This window comes from Tachysurus fulvidraco, chromosome 9 (assembly GCF_022655615.1).
Source record: "Tachysurus fulvidraco isolate hzauxx_2018 chromosome 9, HZAU_PFXX_2.0, whole genome shotgun sequence".
Taxonomy (NCBI): domain Eukaryota; kingdom Metazoa; phylum Chordata; class Actinopteri; order Siluriformes; family Bagridae; genus Tachysurus; species Tachysurus fulvidraco.
Genome location: NC_062526.1, coordinates 18,827,098 through 18,845,580, shown reverse-complemented (window position 1 = coordinate 18,845,580; position 18,483 = coordinate 18,827,098). Strand labels below are relative to the sequence as shown.

Here is an 18,483-nt window from a genome sequence, read left to right as displayed (position 1 = left end):
AGAATGTTTTGTATTTAGCATTGTAATACAATAATTAATTCACTTTAGAGTAATAAAGCCTTTACAGGACAAACACTGCATCTACATCATTCACAAGAGTTCAGGAATAAGATTAAAATCCTGCTTCAGCCTCGTAAATACATTAACATTTATAACATCTGGCAGATGCCCTTATCCAGAGTGACTTACAGAAGTGCTTTGTAGTCACCGTCAATAAATACATTCTCATACTGAGTCAATAGGTCATGGATTTAGAGTATTTACAGTCTAAAAACTTGGAGAAAAGTCACAGGTACGTTATTTCCCTCTCAGAGCTGAAGTGTGTTTTCTGAAACTGTACTTCATGACTTTCCACATGATACTTGTGGCTGGAACAATTTCCCACTGCAATAGAAACCCAAATGTAACTGAAAGTTAAAACAATAAACACTAGTTTTATTTTTTTTTAATGTTCTAATCTTAACATTAAAATTAATATTATGTTCTAATATTAAATGTGATAAGTTTAGCACTGTGCTCCATTGCTGCTTTATTGCTCAGGAGGTGAACAGTGTTTTGTTTTTCACATTTTATTTAGCATTAAATAATAGCTAACATGAAAACATTTTTTTATAAAAAATGGGAAATGAATCTAGTCATTTATGTCATGTGTGTGTCAGATGAGGCCAAAATAGCTGAATTGCACCAATGTTTCTGGTGGTTTTCAGCTTGACTGGCATCAAGGCCCAGATCAGCCTTCATTTTGTAACTCAACATTACATCAAAGTTGTTTGTCATATGAAAGTAAAAGGAGAAATGTGTATTAATTTTGCATATTAATACTATCCTTTTCCCAACAAAGTAAAATAGTCATGAGATAACTGCCTGAGATAACAGGAAAAAAAGCTACTTACCTACAACTTACCTACTGAGTTGTTAAGGTTGTACTTGTAAGGTTTTGTAGTAGAAAAAGTCTATTAAACTCAATGCATTTGCTGAATCAAGTGTAATTAATTATTTACTTGACTTTAATATGACGTTGGATCACTATACCTGTATGAATCCATACACATAATCCTGGGTAAGTGTAATTTAACTAGACTAACAAATAAAATTAACAGTGAGACAAATGTTGAATTACAAAATAACTAACAAATATAAACAAACACAACAAAGCTTTATAATAAGAACAGAAGCATAGCCTGTACAAATCAGTGGGAAATCTGGAGATTTTTTTTTTGGTTTTACATTTGATGGATTAAGTGCTTTCTCCTGAACACTGTATGTTTATGATCTTTTTTGTTGTTGAGATGTGTCCAGATTCTATTGCTTTCTGAAGAATTATCATCAAAACGGATACTATGGGGAATGTGTCTTTTAATTATTTTGCAAATTGAAATTGTTATAATATTCTAATCTTTTAATTTCTCCTGTTTCGTGACCCAGTTGATAATTGATAGATTCTTCACAGCACTTCTGTAAGTCACTCTGGCTAACAGATTCTGACAAATGTGAGACTGTGCAACAAATATGAAACTGTTAGAAGTACTTTAGAATTGACTGGGTTTTAGTACAGTAGCAGTGTGTGTTCATGAGAAGGGTGGAGTCTGTACAGCCACAGAATAAAATGAAAGTTTCACTACTGTTAGACTGAGAGGGAAAAGAGAGCAGGACTGAGATCTTCACAGGGTAAGGTTATTTGGTCTATATATAATGTTACAAGAACACATAATACAGAGAGCAGTTAAAGCTCTGGAATATGTTTTATATGTTATATAAAACTATTTAAAGGTATAAATTATATACCTTTAACGTTTAGTAAAATAACTGAAGTGTCAGTGTAAAATCACTGAAATATTAAACAGAAAATAATAATAAATGCTTAAAGTTGATTGTCTAATGAAAAGTATAAAGATAAATATCTGTTTAGAGTGAGGCTGCTTTGTGACTTCTATTACATCTAAAACAAAATAGGAAATATTTATCTTTGTGAAGAAAACAGTGTTTTTAAATAAGAAAGTATCACTTTTTGTTCCTCCTGCTTTTTTTCCCGAGACTCTGATCTCTGAACTCAGTGTTTATGTTCACATGATGATTTTCACCTGCATTCATTCATTCGGACGTGGCTCGGCCCACTCTGGCCATGCCGCCATGTTCCTCGCTTCTCCATGATTTTAGCTTGCATTATTGCCCCTTTAGACTTTCGGGTGTGAACATGGGTTGGCACGGCTTTTGTTTTTGTCTTGTTTTCACATTCATTTTGTGTTCACCTGTCTTAGCCCTATCCTTATTCTGGTCCTGCATCTGCACACCTGTTCCGTGTCTCAATGATTGTGCTCCCTATTTATACTTGTTGTCTTATTTTTTTTTATTTTTTTTGCTGAGTCCTTGTTTTTGTGTGTTTCATGTTTCTTGGTTTCTGTTTTATTTTTTCATTGCCAAGTCTCCCTAGTGTTTTTAATGTATTTGTAATTCTGTTGTTTTTTCTTAAAACCCTGTATATATACCTGATGTGTGTAAGTGACTGATGACAGTGTGTGTGTGTGTGGAGTTGTCTCTTTCAGCAGGAGGTACAGTACAAATGGCTGGATTTAAAATAGAAGTGTGTATATATATATATATATATATATATATATATATATATATATATATATATATATATATATATATATATATGTGTGTGTGTGTGTGTGTGTGTGTGTGTGTGTGTTAGTGTTGCATACCTGTTCCTAAAGGAGTAGTTCAGTATGTCTGTCTCTTGCTTTATTCTCCACCTGTGCAGTGCTGCTGGTGGTGTTGTGTCTCATCAGCCATGCAGTTCTGCAGCCTTCATCAGTGTGTTCTCTTCTTCCTTATATTCATGTTTACCCATGGTAAGTGTCAGTACTACTCACTGCACATCTACTGTTACTTCTTCTGTTACAGAAGTTCACTAACATTAACAATAAATTGAACACAATATTTCACTCTCTCTCTCTCTCTCTCTCTCTCTCTCTCTCATCTGCTCACTGAAATCCTCTGCATATTAAAATTATGCATTTGATAATCTTGCATATGTTAGTATGAAATATAAAAGTGAAAATATAACATTATATATTTACATTATATTACGTTATATTACAAATTTTTAATAACAAAGGATTTTGTTCTCACTTTCTTTCAGCTCCTACTCTGGCTTTCACTTCTGTAATGGTGAAGCTGAATCAGTCTGCGGTTCTTCCCTGTAAACAGAACTGCTCTGATTCTCTCCGATGGACTGTGATTGATAAACCACGTCTTAGTGTGGCTGAGTGTAATCAGACATCATGCTGGTCAAAGGAGGGGTTTAACATGTCTCATGATCAGTATCTGAAGGGAGATTTATCTCTCACCATCAAAGCAGCTGATTACAGTAACAGAGGTTTGTACACGTGTGAATGTGCTGGTGCAGAGGTCAATACTGTACAGCTCAGCATTGAGAGTAAGTTTACTTGTTTATTCTTTACTGATTTAGCTGTGAAAATTCAGTTTAAATCATTATGTGTCCGATTTGGAAGTGATGAAGCTTCTGATTTGTTTTCTCCTCAGCTTTGATGCTGTTAGCTACTTTAAAGTCTGGAGAAGATTTGAGCCTAAAATTACACAAATCAAACTACACGGAGTTGATTTATAAAAGCAAAGATCCACATGATCTGTACGGTAAACAGATCTGCAATGTGACTGAAGACTCACTTCAGTGTAATGATGAATATAAACACAGAGCACTACTGAAAGACTCAGTTATAATACTGAAGAATCTAAAACCATCAGATAGTGGAGTTTACACCATCCGGGACACACTGTATAAATACATCAATCTTATTTGCACTCTCTCTGTGAAAGGTACAGTTCAGTGAGAAAATATCTCATATCTGTTCTAAATATAATGAGTTCAAGTCAGTGTTAGACAACTGGATCTTTAATAAGTGAATTATCTTAATTAGTTTAATTTACACTTTCATTTATCTGTGTGTGCAGATGCATTATCAGTTGTAGATTATTTTAGTTGTTATTGTACACCCGTGGCCAAAAGTTTTGAGAATTATGTAGCGGATTTCACCCAGCACCACAAATGACACACCGACTCCAGGCTCCTTGGTGAATCACGTCTGTAGTTTATTAAACAAAAGACACGGGATCACACACACATCCTCTCACCAACAGTCTGTCTGACTCTCTTCAGTCACATGTAGAACTGAGAGTCAGACGTAACAGCGCCTCTAAGTGACGTCACACCAATGTAAACTAACTTTTTACAAAGTACATTGTTTTCTTTCCTTGTGCTATATAAAAAAATTAAAATTATATGGATTGATAAGAAAAACATAAAATTACAAAAATAATTAAATACATTCAAATGAAATCTCTTTCAAAATAAAAGACACTAAAGTTTGCTGGAACACAAAACTCAGAACATTACACTCTCCCCTCCCAAATTTCAGCAAACTTTAAGGCTGTATGTGAGATAATTTCCTTTTAAAGGGGATATCCAGACTTCAGTCATTCAAATGAATAGCAATAAACCTTGCTTAGAAGAAATATGCCCTAATACATATAACCATACATCCCTCAATAAAGTACTTCTCAAATGCCCTTAAAGTTTTACATGCTTACTCTGACATTATTCAGAACACTTTTCAACATTATGGAATTAAATTTAACATCCAACAAGACTGGAAAGGATTCTGAGCAATTCTGCTAACGGATCAGTACGTTGTGGCTCACTTATTACCATGCTCATACACTCAAGAAGTCTTTTAACAGGCTTTACTAACCTACCAGATCTAGTCTTCACAATCCCTTCATTTGGTTTCAAAACCGTGTCTGACACAATTACTTTTCTTGGGGACAGTTTCTCTGAGGCTCTAGTTTTACTACTTGGGACTTTAAACTTGTGACTACTGTCTGATCTGCTTTCAGAACTGGCTCTACTCTGGACAGTATTCTGTTCTGTTTGAACACTATTACTGGTCACAGACTCTTCAACCATTTCTTCATCAATACTCATTCCATTTGAGTCTGAATTAGGCACACTGCTCCCATCATCTGTATTCTGGCCATCTAGACTGACATCATCAATATCACAACTGCCACAAGAAAATTCACTGTGGTTGCTTCCATCATCTACTACTGAAGAATCATGGTCTCTTGTGTAATCTGTTGAAGCCGATGTGTCAATCTCTGTGGCTTGTCTAGTGCTTTGTCCCTGAACAGAATGTGTCTTAACAGGTTGAGATTCTTTTGGGCCTCGGCTCTCCAATATCCAAGCGGCAACCCTGCCACACCTAGATCCTCTTTCAGAACTGAACAGAGACTTGTACTTTTGGTCTTTCACCTCATGTGTTTCTTCCTCAGAAATTGTGGAGAACATTGTAGTGTTGGATTCTGGTTTCTCCAAGGGAAGGAAGTTGACAGGTAAGAGAAAGTTACGGTGAACAACTCTACTTTTCTTTGTAGCTGGGTCTTCTACCCTATAGATGTGCACTGTTGGGTCTTTCCAAGTTATCACATGAACTACAGAGTCCCACACATCAGCTAACTTTCGTTTTCCTCTCTCTTTTTTGTTTACCAGAAGGACACGGTCTCCGATTTCTAAAGGCACACCTCTCGATCTCTTGTTATACTCTCTCGCCTGCTTCCTTTGGGCTGCAGTTGTACTTTCCTGAGCAATTTTTACAGCTTCTCTGAAATCGTTCTGAAGACAGTTCACATACTCATCATAAGTCTGCACCTCATCATTTTTCAGGGCATTTCCAAACATGATATCTACAGGCAGCCTCGGTACCCTGCCAAACATCAAGTAGAAGGGTGCAAACCCTGTAGTTTCATGAGTGGTGCAATTATATGAAAATGTGAGTGTCTGTATCACTTGGGGCCATCTCTCTTTTGATCGTAGCGGCAAAGAACGGATCATGTTCCCAAGAGTACGGTTGAATCTTTCGGTTTGCCCATTACCCATTGGGTGATAGGGTGTAGTATGGGACTTACGGACACCAGAAACCTGTAGCAACTCAGCAATAAGTCTGCTTTCAAAATTTGCTTCTTTGTCAGAATGTATTCTTTGTGGAAAGCCATATACACAGAAAAACTGATTCCACAGCTTCTGAGCCACCACTTTTGCTGTTTGGTTCGGGCAGGGGAACGCATGGGCCAATTTTGTAAAATGGTCCGTTATTACGAGAACATCAACATTCTCTCCATGTCTTCCTTCTGCAGACCAGAAATCGATACACACAAGTTCTAATGGTGCGCTTGTCTTGATGGACTCCAGTGGTGCTCTGGCTTCAGGTTCCAGAGTCTTTCCAACGACACAGCTTTTACAGTGTGAAACATACTTTTTGACATCTGTGTCCATTCCAGACCAGAAAAACCTCTGCCGTACTAAGTGAAGAGTCCTACTTTGCCCTTGATGACCGGCGTCATCGTGAGTTCCTTTCAGAGCAGCACTCCGAAGCAAAGGAGGAAGTACTAGTTGGTACCTGACTTTTCCTACCCTATCTTTGGACCTGCGATACAGAACACAGTCTCTGATCACTAGTTTTTCCCAATGTTTCAGCATTCTCAGTACTGATGTGGTCTCATTGTCTCTCTCTCTTCGTGATGGTCTCCTTTTCCTGTCAACGAAGAATATAACACGTGCAAGAGTGGAATCTGTTCTCTGTTTCACCTGTATTTCCTCCAGTGAAAAGACAGGGAGTGCATCCACACCTCCTTGAATTAAACTGTGAGTGCAGTGAGAAAGCTGAGCACCACGAACTGGTCTGGTGGATTCCCAGTCAAGGCAGGACTCTAAAATAGCTTTCACTCCCTCATTTTCAATCTGGTGCAAACTCCCAGCTTCAACACTCTGAACACTATTCTCACATGTCTGATGGAGTACATTCACTGACAACCGGAAAGCTTCCTGAACTGCTTCGGATGTTACAAGTTGAGCTTTACCCTTAAGAGCTTCACAAACTTCTAGAGTTTTTGCAAAAGGGGGTCGACTTAACAGATCAGCAGGAACATTCTGGGTGCCAGGTATGTATCTCAGATCAAAATCGAAGGGCGCTAATTTAGACACCCATCTTTGTTCACAGGCATCTAACTTTGGTTTTGACATAATATAGGTCAGAGGATTGTTGTCTGTTAATACAGTGAACTTAGTCCCCTTCAGACAATGGGCAAACTTATCACAAACTGCCCATTTTAAAGCATAGAACTCTAATCTATGGGCGGGGTAACGGGACTGAGCCCTTGACAGGGATTTACTCGCAAAGGCCACTGGTCTCGGTTTTTTCTCTCCCACTGGTGTTTGACTCAGAACCGCACCTAATCCATCCATAGATGCATCAGTGGACAATAGGAAAGGTCTCTGAAAGTCTGGATGAGCCAAAGTAACTGTGTTAACAAGTGCATGTTTAATTTTTTCCACAGCTAAATCACACTCTGCAGTCCAGTCCTCAGGTTTCAGATGCTTGGGTTTGACAGCTCTGGGGACAACTTTTCCACCTTTGATCTTTTGTCCAGCGGTCAGTTTATACAGAGGTTTGGCTAACGATGAAAAACTTTCAATGAAATGTGAATAATAGTTTGCCATTCCAAGAAAAGATTTGATTTTTGTGGGTGATGGAATCTTTCCATCTTCTTCCATTAGCTCCACCACGCTGAACTCACTGATCGCGGACACTTTTGCTGGATCAGTCGTGATGCCACTCTCCGATACAATATGTCCCAGGAACTTGACAGTTTTCCTCAGAAAGTAACATTTCTTTGGGGACAATTTGAGGTTATGATCTTTGAGCCGAGAAAACACCATTTCAAGGCGGTCGAGTGCCTCCTTCTCAGTTTTTCCAAACACCAGCAGGTCATCTAAGTAACAGAGGAGGGATAGAAAGTTCTGGTCCCCGAAGATTGCAGTCATCATGCGAGAGAACGTTGCTGGACTGTTGCACAAGCCCTGAGCCATCCGATTGTATTCATATAGCCCTACCGGGGTGGTGCACGCTGTGTACTTACGATCTTCTTCATGGATTGGGATATTATAAAAACCCGATGTTAAATCCATGGTACTGAAATAACAGTTTCCCCCCAAGGACGCAAGAGCATCAGCTTGGTGGGGCAGCGGGTATGCATCTTTTTCGGTTCTTTGATTGAGCCACCTGAAGTCTGTACACACTCGTAATTCTCCAGAGGGTTTCCAGACTAAAACTAAAGGTGAGGCCCATTCGCTGTTGGACTTCCGGATGATACCGCGCTCCTCCATTTCATTTAGTGTCTGTCTTAATTTCTGGTATTGAGCTGGCGGGACTCTCCTATAGGGAAGGCGGAAAGGCTTTTCATCTTTTAGGTGTATCCTGTGGACAGTGTTTTTGACCTCACCACAGTCCAGCTTATCACGGGAGAAAGTGCTCTCATACTCCACAATGAGGTCCACCAATTGTCTTTTCCAGAAATCATTAACTTCACAGGAGTCAATATCGATTTCATTTAGTCCCAACTCTCTCTTGCAATATCTCACTTTCTTTATGGACATTCTGAGGGACTCCTCTTGATTCATGCTGTATGTCCTCTGTTAGCTGTAACTCTTCGAGGGCAAGACACGGATGCACTTGAGCAATCTTTGCATTCCGACGAAGTACAATAGGACGATCCAGCATGTTTATCACCAGAGCGGGCACACAGTACGAGCAATCATGATGTTTCTTGGTGCAGAATGAGAAGAGGAGGGCTCTACCATCACTGTACTCCCAACAGACAGAGGAACCTCTTCTTTTAGCCTTCCCCATATCAGATGCTCATGCTGTGGCTCCAGTGTCACACATTGTTTTAACATCACAGTGCCAACTCTTTTTGGGATATTATCTCCATGCCAACGGTCCACATTGGAAAGCAGACTGAGAAGGGGATCATGACTGTTTTCCTTAACAGGCTGAGAAATATTCTCCCAGTACCATTTTGTTTTCTTTGCTTCTTGCGTCATGTGTCTTAGAACATTTGAGCCTACGATCATGTCATCATCTTGGCCTGGGACAACTAAAAAGTTTACTGTCATTTTGCATCCAAGCAGATCTACATTTAGTTCGTAGGTACATTTTGTCTTAGCCTTGCTGCCTCCGCATCCAGTGAGTACTTTTGTTGTGGGTTTTCTCACCTTGTCACAGATAATCTTGTGGTCCTGAAGTGTGCGTTCAGCTGCTTCACTCAATGTACAGGTTACAGATCCACTATCTATAAGGGCTTTGAGTTCTACTTGTCCCTCAACTAGTATTGGAACTTGAAATAGTTCATCCTCGTCACTAACTTTCTTGTAAATATGTTGTCGAAATGAGCAGTAACTAGTCTTAAAGGTACTCATTTCTGTTTCACTGTTTACTTTTGGAGTCAGATTGTCAACTACGTTAACATGGACATTAACTGGATTCTCTGGGGGCTTCAGTTTATCAGTGCTCACACTGTTGCCCTTACAGTGTGAGCTTTCTAGTTTAAAGGGTGTTCAGGATCGGAAGAACCTCTGATTGCTTCTGGTTTCACTGGCTTTCATTTGGGACATTCAAAGCCTCTGTGCCCAGTCTCGTAACATTTGAAACACAGGCCCTCTTTAAAGCAGTGTGTCTTTGTTGTATGATCAGAAGAATTACAAACTCTACAGGTGCCTGAATGTAAACAGATGTGTTTTTTACATGTTCTGCTTTAGGCGAGCTTTCCTTCTGTGAGATGATAAACTGCTCTAGAAGAGACACTGCCCTCCCAAGGAGAGCTGAATCAAGACCACCGGACTGACTACTGTTGGTAACCTGCTGCTGTGTCATACACCAAGCGCCAGAAGGCTTCTCTTCAACCCTTTGTGCTCTCTCCACATTGGCTGATTGCTTATCCATATGATGACTATCTATCAGTGCTTGCACTTCATTAGCAGTCCAGGTCTCTAGTGGTTTACTTCGAAGGGCTGAGTACAAGGTCGGTTCTGGACAGTGCCGTACAAACATCATTGTAACCTCATGACCAGGTTCTTCAACTCTTTTTCCTTGTCTCTTTAGGCACTCATTTGCCAGGTCTACAGCCTTATTAAGTCTGATCCAGTAATCTAAGCCACTCTCTGAACGTCTGGGCAAGGTCTCATAAAAATCTCTCAGAGGAGTAGTGGAAGAAACCGCATCTCCAAAGTGTTGTCTCAAAATAGAGAAGATAACATGTGGGTCTCTAGTCACATTAATTAGGGGATTGTTACGAATGCACGTTCTTACAACATCTTTAGCACGGCCCATCAGTCTATCAAGGATCTCCTGACCTTGTTCTTGCACACCAAGTCCTTTCTTATTCAGATAGGTCTGCATTAACTCCTCCCATTCATCAATGGTGCATCTATCTGTTTTGTCGCCTCTGAATGCTGGAGGTTCCTTTACATCTTGGTGTCTGATAACTAAGTTGAGTACATCATTCCTGTGTAATGGTCTCAGGATGTAAATCCCTTTTAGAGCAAAACAAAGATCACTGCACATGATTCCTTGCAGGTAACCATGGTTGACAGAGAAAGAAAAATGATCAGGGGTGCTCAGGGGTGGGAGAGGTGTGCCAAGGGAGTGGGCTCACTCAAATGCTGCCTAAGAACAAAACAATGAATAAAGAATGGTACAAAAGCATCCTCTGAGAGGAATGATGAAGCACCTTGCCATAAGGCAAAAGTGATAACTAAATGGCTCAGGGGAACAAAGCATCTACATTAATTTAGAGCCAGGAAATTCCCCAGACCTTAATCCCAATGGGAACTTGTTGTCAATCCGGAAGAGGCAGGTGGACAAACAAACACCCACAAATTCTGACAAATTCTCCAAGCATTGATTATGCAAGAATGGGCTGCCATCAGTCAGCATGTGGCCCAGAAAATGTCTGACAGCATGCCAGGGCAAATTGCAGAGGTCTTAAAAAAGAAGCGTCAATACTGCAAATATTGACTCTCTGCATAAACTTCATGTAATTGTAAATAAAATTTCTTCAACACATGAAATTCTTGTAATTATACTTCAGAAATGTCTGAAAAAAAATCCACAAAAACTGAAGCTGCAGACTTAATATTTATGTCATTCTCAAAACCTTTGGACATGGCCGTATTTTTAAATAACTTCAGGATAAAAAATAGAGATATTTCTTTCACCTGATATAAAGGTTTTATCCTTTCTTTTTTCAGATAATGCAATTAGCCAAATAAAGGTGAAGCGTCATGGGTCTGTTACACTCAACTGCACACGGAATTGTACTGGTTTGGTTGAATGGATCAATAAGAATAATAACTATGTGGTGGCTTGGTGTAATCAGACATCATGCAACACAGAGAAGGGATATAATATATCTCATGATCAGTACCTGAAGGGAGATCTGTCACTCACCATCACTGAGGCTTATTACAGCATGAGGGGTTATTACTGCTGCATGTGTTATGAGAAGTGCATCAATGAATTTAATGTCTCCATTCAGAGTAAGTCTTATCATTTGTTCTGTCAAACAGTTGGGGATTAGAAAGACCTTTAATTTATGTTTGATTTGTAAAAGATTTATATAGAATTTGTAATGTTGTTTGCTCCTTAGCTGAGAACTCATCAGTTCAGTTGAAGCCTGGTGAAAATCTGCTCATCGATTTGCCCAGAGGTGAGCCAGTGGAGGTGATTTATAGAAGCACCAGGAGTTTTGCTGATGATGCAGCTGGTACAAATATCTGTACATTTAAAGACAGTTCTTTGGATTGTTTTCACGGATACACACACAGAATATCTCCAGTTCTCAAACTGGAACATGTGAACCTGACTGACAGTGGAGTTTACACCATCCAGAGCAGGAACAGTCAGGAAGCATTTCTCGTCTACAACGTGTCTGTAAAAGTCTCCTCGGTGAGTGTGTGTGCGATCTAAATGTCATGACACACAGCATCATTGTCATAAATTCAATGTTTTAATATTTAGTGTTTTTTGTAGAAGACCAGCCAAGACCAGATGGGAGTATCTATTTTTCATATTTGCTGTTTGGGGTGGTGGCTGAGCTGGGAGTTCTCATAGTCGCGACAGTGTGCATTTACCTGAAGTGCAAAGGGAAGGAAGGTGTGAAGAATGACTCTGACTCTTTAATCCATAAAGTGTAATGGAAGCAGGATGTGTTTAATGACTTCTATCATTAGTTTATTAATAACCTCATTGTAACTAACAACTGTATTTATTCCTGTACCTGTTAAACCCTCAGTTTAAAAAACACACACACTGAACTCTGACACGCTCTGCCGCTGTCTGTGGTGTGAGGGTGGGGCTGTGGGACAGGTCGAGTGAGCCATGAGTCTGTCTCTGATGCTGTACAAAATTAATAAATATGATCTTTCTGTGTTAAATGAAAGTTTGCATTAACTGTTCTGACCTTCTGTGAACATGAGTAGTTGTTTGTTGAATGTTGATGAATTGAACATGATTTTAGTCAGGTCTGATATTAATATTTAATATTGAACAGTCTGTACTATTTTTCTTATGTTCTGTAAAGCTGTTTCGAGACGATAGAAGCGTTAAAAGCGATATACAAATAAATTTGAATTGAATTGAACAAATTGGGGAAGAGTTTAGTTCCATTCAATCAGCTCTGCAGTAAAGTTCAGGAACTGGAACAACTGCTGGAGAACCAGTGAGGCACACACATACAAATGCGCACACACACACACACACACACACGGTTTAAAATCTCACCTCTTCAACTCTCCAATATAAAATGTTCAGAATAAGAGGACATGGAAAAAGGAAAACAAATGCTATATTGAAATAATTGTATAAAAGAAAAATCAAAAGAACACAAAAAAGATCAAATCCTTCGAATGAAATTCTTTCTTAGTCAGTCTGTTGTTGGTTCAAAACACAAACACAAATATATTTAAGAGAATTTGCAAAAGTTTCCAAAACACTGCGTTCCTTCATGCTTATGTGAATATGATAATCATCCATCCACAGCTCATCTGCATAGATACACACACATACTCTATAAAAGTGTAAATGTACAGAAGTGTAAGTTATAAATAACACGTAATAACATATTCATTATAAGGGAGAGAAAATAAGGGAAAATAAATTATTTTCAATAAACTTTGAATTGCCATTTAAGCAAAAATGAATTAAGAAACTTAACATTATAAAAATGCAAGTTTAGTCTCTCTATATAATAAATGTCTTGTAAATATAATTATAATTGTAATATTAAAATACATATTATTAGTTTATTATCTGTATCTAAAGATTTGTTTTCGATATTGAGTTTAAATGGTATTTTTCTAGATCAGGGGTATTCAATTAAAATTCAAAGAGGTCCAGTTACTAAAATTTACACACAGCAAAGGTCCGAATCTTATATTGTCACTTAAAACAGTGTACCCTCATGTTGATAAAATCAATAACGCACATACATTTCTATATAATTTATTGTTAAATTTCAAGTGTTTTCACAGTCTGAACTTGTATGGCACTTGAATGGAAAACAATCCTGTAGTTGTCTTTACTACACGTCAAGTAACAGACAACAGACACTGAATTTCTTCTGAATAAAATAAATAAAAAGTGCAAACACAGCTTTGAGCAGCCTGAACTTAGGGCCTATATTTCAAGTAATGTAAAACATTCAGAATCTTTTGAATAAAATAAAAGTGCTTTTAATCTTTAAGAAAAAAAATAAACAAAAGATTAATAACACAGGAACCTTGGGCAAAAGAACATTTCAGGTAAAATAGAACAGGGCAGAATTTACTGAATAAAATGTAGCACCCCCTGCCCTACTTAGTTGGGTCAAGTCTAAGCTCTTTAGGGTGGGGCGACGGGTTCAATAACTTGGGGTCTCTCGACTAAAGAAATTAAAAATACTCTGATACCTGGACTCTTAAATACACAATAAAGAAAAACATTCATGAAACAGTTTTTGTATTTATTTTTCTATATAAAATATATTGTGATATGAATTATAGAATATCTATATTTATATGTTTAAGTAAGTAAGTGTAAGTGAAATAGGTATAACAATATATAGGTATGAATAACAATAGTCAATAGGTTTTAACGAAATGAATTATTGTCCACTTACTGAATAAACAATGTAAACAGTTCAAATACTTCACTTTGAATACACAAAAAAACCCCAGCAATGAATATGCACTCAAGAAAACACTTAAGCACTCTTACTGTTAACTAGTTTAGTAACGGAGCAACTGTACACTCTAAACCAACACCAATAGTACCACAGTGTAAATTCAACATAAATTTTAGTGGGCCCACTCACACAAGCAAACACTCACTCACACAACCACCCCCCGATGCAGGCCTGTGTCGTTGCTTGCGTGCGTTGTGGCCTTTGAAACAATTACAACGGGCCTCTTCACTCAAATGAGCCAAAACCAACACAAATAACAGGTACCTGTGCTCCCAGTGACCACTCACACTCTAAGCGGAGACATCACACACGATCCTCGGCGAATAGTGGTAATACTATATACCAATACCACAGTAATACGCTGAATGCAGTATATCGTTCCAGTAACGTTATGTAGAGGCACTCCAATTCCACACAACCGGGCAGTTTCTTCTCAAAAAAAAAAAGGGAAAAAAAAAGGGTCTCACCGACAGTTAATAAGACGAAATCACGGTCCGTTAACACATCTCCTGGTTAACATTAAAGCATAAACAACTAAAACACTGTTTATAAAGAAAACAAATCCATATAACACGCATTTAGCACGAGCGTTTCTGCTTCCGCCACTCTCTCAAACGCGACTCGTCTCAATCTCTCTCTCTCTTTTGATTGACACATTACCAACCAAACACATTGCACTCTCATATGCATGGGTGGGTATAAAATAATAAACATCCAATCACAGAAAAAATAACAAACTAGATAGTAACCAGCACATGTCTTCCAAGTGCACTTAAGCCAAACTTTAGTGTATACACACAGTTTCTCAACTCTTTCGCCGCCACTGACGAATTAAAGGGATACACACTCATTTTCAGATCACATAAAAAAAAATGTAAATCTCTTTAAACACAACAGTTTAATGAATAGTGTACTTAAACCTTATTATAAACAAACCTTTTCAGCCACAAATATCTGAATAGGGCAGTTATTAAAAAATAAGCTTTTATATGCACATATTCCTAATAAAAGTAGTACGAGGGTTACAAAAAGAAAAGTGCAGAGCTTTGAGCAGCTCCCTTTTCCCTCTCTCCTTTCCACCTCTCCTTACTCCCTTTCCATCCTCCGTTCTTAGTGAGAGAAATGGGCATGTAACTGTCCTGCCAGCAGTTTGAATCTTAATTGTCCTGCCAGCATAATTAGGTGCATTACTGCCACCTTCTGCTCTGGAGAATGGAACAGAAACAATCTGTTTTTGGCTTGGCTTTTGATGACGCTCCTTTTGTAATAACTAGATTAACTGTGCATGAACGAAAGATTTATCTTTTTATTAATATCAAAGAGCTTATAATCTTATAATATTAGATAATAAGGAGATGCTTAATATGATAATATCAGTTTATTATTAATTTTAACGGGTCCGGGCAGACCTGTCACTCGGTCCGGATCTGGACCGTGGTCCGCCATTTGGTGATGCCCGTTCTAGATGAATGTTTTATCCATGCTGACATTAATATCTGCTCAGTAGAGTGATGTATAACGAGGATGTAGAAACTAACACTAAATGAATGTAGGAGAGATTCTGCATGTTCTTGGGATATTTTTTTAAATATAGTTTTATAGTTTAAATAAAGCATCAATCATGTGTAAGGATAAATTGTAGTCCTTTAAAAAAAGGACCTTGTAGAATCTGGGCTCTGGGAGACATGAAACGTTAAAGCATTTGAAGAACAACCCTTTAGACATTTATAACATGTGGCAGATGCCCTTATGCAGAGTGACTTACAGGAGTACTCATAGTCTCCGTCAATAAATACATTCTTATACTGTGTCACTAGGTTATGGACTAAAATATTTACAGTCTAAAAACTTGGGGACACGTACTGTAACAAGTGCCCTATTTCCCTCTCAGAGCTGAAGTGTGTTTTCTGAAACTGTACGTCATCCTGAAACTTTCCACATGAACCATGTGGCTAAAACATTTTGACGCCTTAGATAGGCACAGGCTCCCCATGACCCGAGAAGTTCGGATAAACGGTAGAAAACTATCCTTTTACTAACAAAGTAAAATAATCATTTGAGCTACTGAGTTGTTAAGGTTGTACTTGTAAGTTTTTATAGTAAAAAAAAAACAGTCTATTAAACTCAATGCATTTGCTGAATCAAGTGTAAATAATTATTTACTTGACTTTAATATGACGTTGGATCACTATACCTGTATGAATCCATACACATAATCCTGGGTAAGTGTAATTTAACTAGACTAACAAATAAAATTAACAGGGAAAATTACAAAATTGTAAACTTAATAGGAAAAATCTAAAACTATTTTAACCTGTCACTTAATCCAGGCTACTGTCCACACATGCCTGAGGAAAACAACCATCATAATGATGCCTAAGCAGTCTACTAAGCATATGTGAATGTCGTCTTCGCTGTTGCATTCACCCCCAATGTATTGAAATGCTTTGAGAGGTTTTCAGTCAACTCACAAGAAGGACAACGTTAGTACATTGTTGATGTAATAATTGATAGACACTTCACAGCACTTATGTAAGTTGCTCTGGCTAACAGATTCTGACAAATGAGAGATTGCTAGACAAATCTGAAACTGAATAAACTGATTTAGATGATTTTCACACATTACTTTAGAATTAACTAAGTTTTACATCTAGTAGCAGTGTGTGTTCCTGAGAAGGGTGGAGTCTGTACAGCCACAGAATAAAATGAAAGTTTCACTATTGTTAGACTGAGAGTGAAAATAGAGCAGGACTGGGATTTTCACAGCGTAAGGTTATTTGGTCTATATATAATGTTACAAGAACACACAATACAGAGAGCAGTTAAAGCTCTGGAATATGTTTTAAATGTTAATATACATTTAAAGTTTAGTAAAATAACTAAAGTGTCAGTGTAAAATCACAGAAATATCAGACAGAAAATAATAAATGCTTAAAGTTGATTAAAGAAAAATGTAAAGATAAATATCAGTTTAGAGTGAGGCTGATTTGTGACTTCTTAAAACAAATAGGAATTATTTATCTTTTTGTAACTTATTTATCTTATTTATCTTTGTGTAAAAGACAGCGTTTTTAAACTCAGAAGTATCACTTTTTGTTCCTCCTGCAGTTTTTCCCCAGACTCTGATCTCTGAACTCAGTGTTTATGATCACATGATGAATTTCATCTGCATTCATTCATTTTCATGACAGATTCTGAATAAACTGGTTCTATGCATCCTGCAGTGACACGCTGTATAAATGCTCTGGGTTTATACTGAAATGTCATCTGATCTTCCGTTGTGTTGTTTTGTCTCAATTCAGTCACATTTATAAGAATGTGGATAATCAAACATTCTTTTATTATGTTTGGGCCTCTGTAGGCAAAGAGAAACAGACTTTATGAGTAGTGTCTCTCAGCCTTTCATTTTTAACAAAAAATCAAAAATAAGGTTAGAAATGTTAGAAATGTCTATCAAGTTAGAAATGTATAAATCTGAACTACAGAACTCAGACCATTACAATACATTACATTTGGCAGACACCCTTAACAAGAGCGAGGTACATAAGTGCTTAAATCTCTATCATTGAAAACATTAATTCTGGTTCACTATGTTACATACTTAAAATACCATGAGTTTAAAACATTGTCCAATGAAAGTTTTTTAAATTATAAATGCAAAAGATAGCCAAAAAATTGCTAGTTGAAGTGTTTCCTGAATAAGTAAATCTTCAACCACCATTTGAAAATAGCTGTCCGGACCTCTAGGGGAAGTTCATTCCACCACCTTGGTGCAGGAACAGAGAAGAGTCTTGTAGTATACTGTACTTGCCTCTTACCCTGAGAGATGGTGGAACCAGTCGAGCAGTGCTGGTAGATCGGAGGTTGCAGGGTGCAGTGCGAGGAGTGATGAGGGCTTTGAGGTAAGAGGGAGCTGGTCCATTTTATGCTTTGTAGGCCAGCATCAGTGTTGTGATCTGATGCATGCAGCTAATGTAAGCCAGTGAAGGGATCGTAGCAGTGGGGTGGTATGCGAGAACTTTGGCAGGTTGAAAACAAGCCGGGCAGCTGCATTTTGGATCATTTGCAGAGGACGGATTGAGTTCATAGGTAGACCTGCCAGCAGTGTGTTGCAGTAATCCACCTCAAACCTCAAACATGTACTACATTTCTAAATTTGTCAAAGGTTTAAGTATCTACATGTAAAGGAAATGTTGTATATTATACACTAAATAAATAAGGCATTGCCTTTTATTAAGACAATTTGAAATGTTATTTATTTAATTATACCATACTTATTCATGACATCATGACAGGTCCCCAGATTCATCACCATATTCTAATATTGTATAAAGTCAACAGATGTAG

General features: G+C 37.8%; 1 protein-coding gene across 1 annotated transcript; it reads left to right on the top strand.

The window, feature by feature from the left end:
- Positions 1-2,668: 2,668 nt before the first annotated feature.
- Positions 2,669-3,895, top strand: LOC113640026. The gene is made up of 3 exons (XM_047818540.1): positions 2,669-2,852; positions 3,143-3,439; positions 3,547-3,895. Exons 1-3 carry the CDS (start codon positions 2,792-2,794, stop codon positions 3,852-3,854), a joined length of 666 nt encoding a protein of 221 aa, XP_047674496.1. The 5' UTR covers positions 2,669-2,791; the 3' UTR covers positions 3,855-3,895.
- The last annotated feature ends 14,588 nt before the right edge of the window (positions 3,896-18,483 follow it).

Coding starts and splice junctions, on each gene's coding strand:
- LOC113640026 (XM_047818540.1), top strand. CDS start 2,792: ATGCAGTTCTGCAGCCTTCATCAGTGTGTTCTCTTCTTCCTTATATTC. Junction 2,853..3,142: donor TATATTCATGTTTACCCATG/GTAAGTGTCAGT, acceptor ACTTTCTTTCAG/CTCCTACTCTGGCTTTCACT. Junction 3,440..3,546: donor TGTACAGCTCAGCATTGAGA/GTAAGTTTACTT, acceptor TTTTCTCCTCAG/CTTTGATGCTGTTAGCTACT.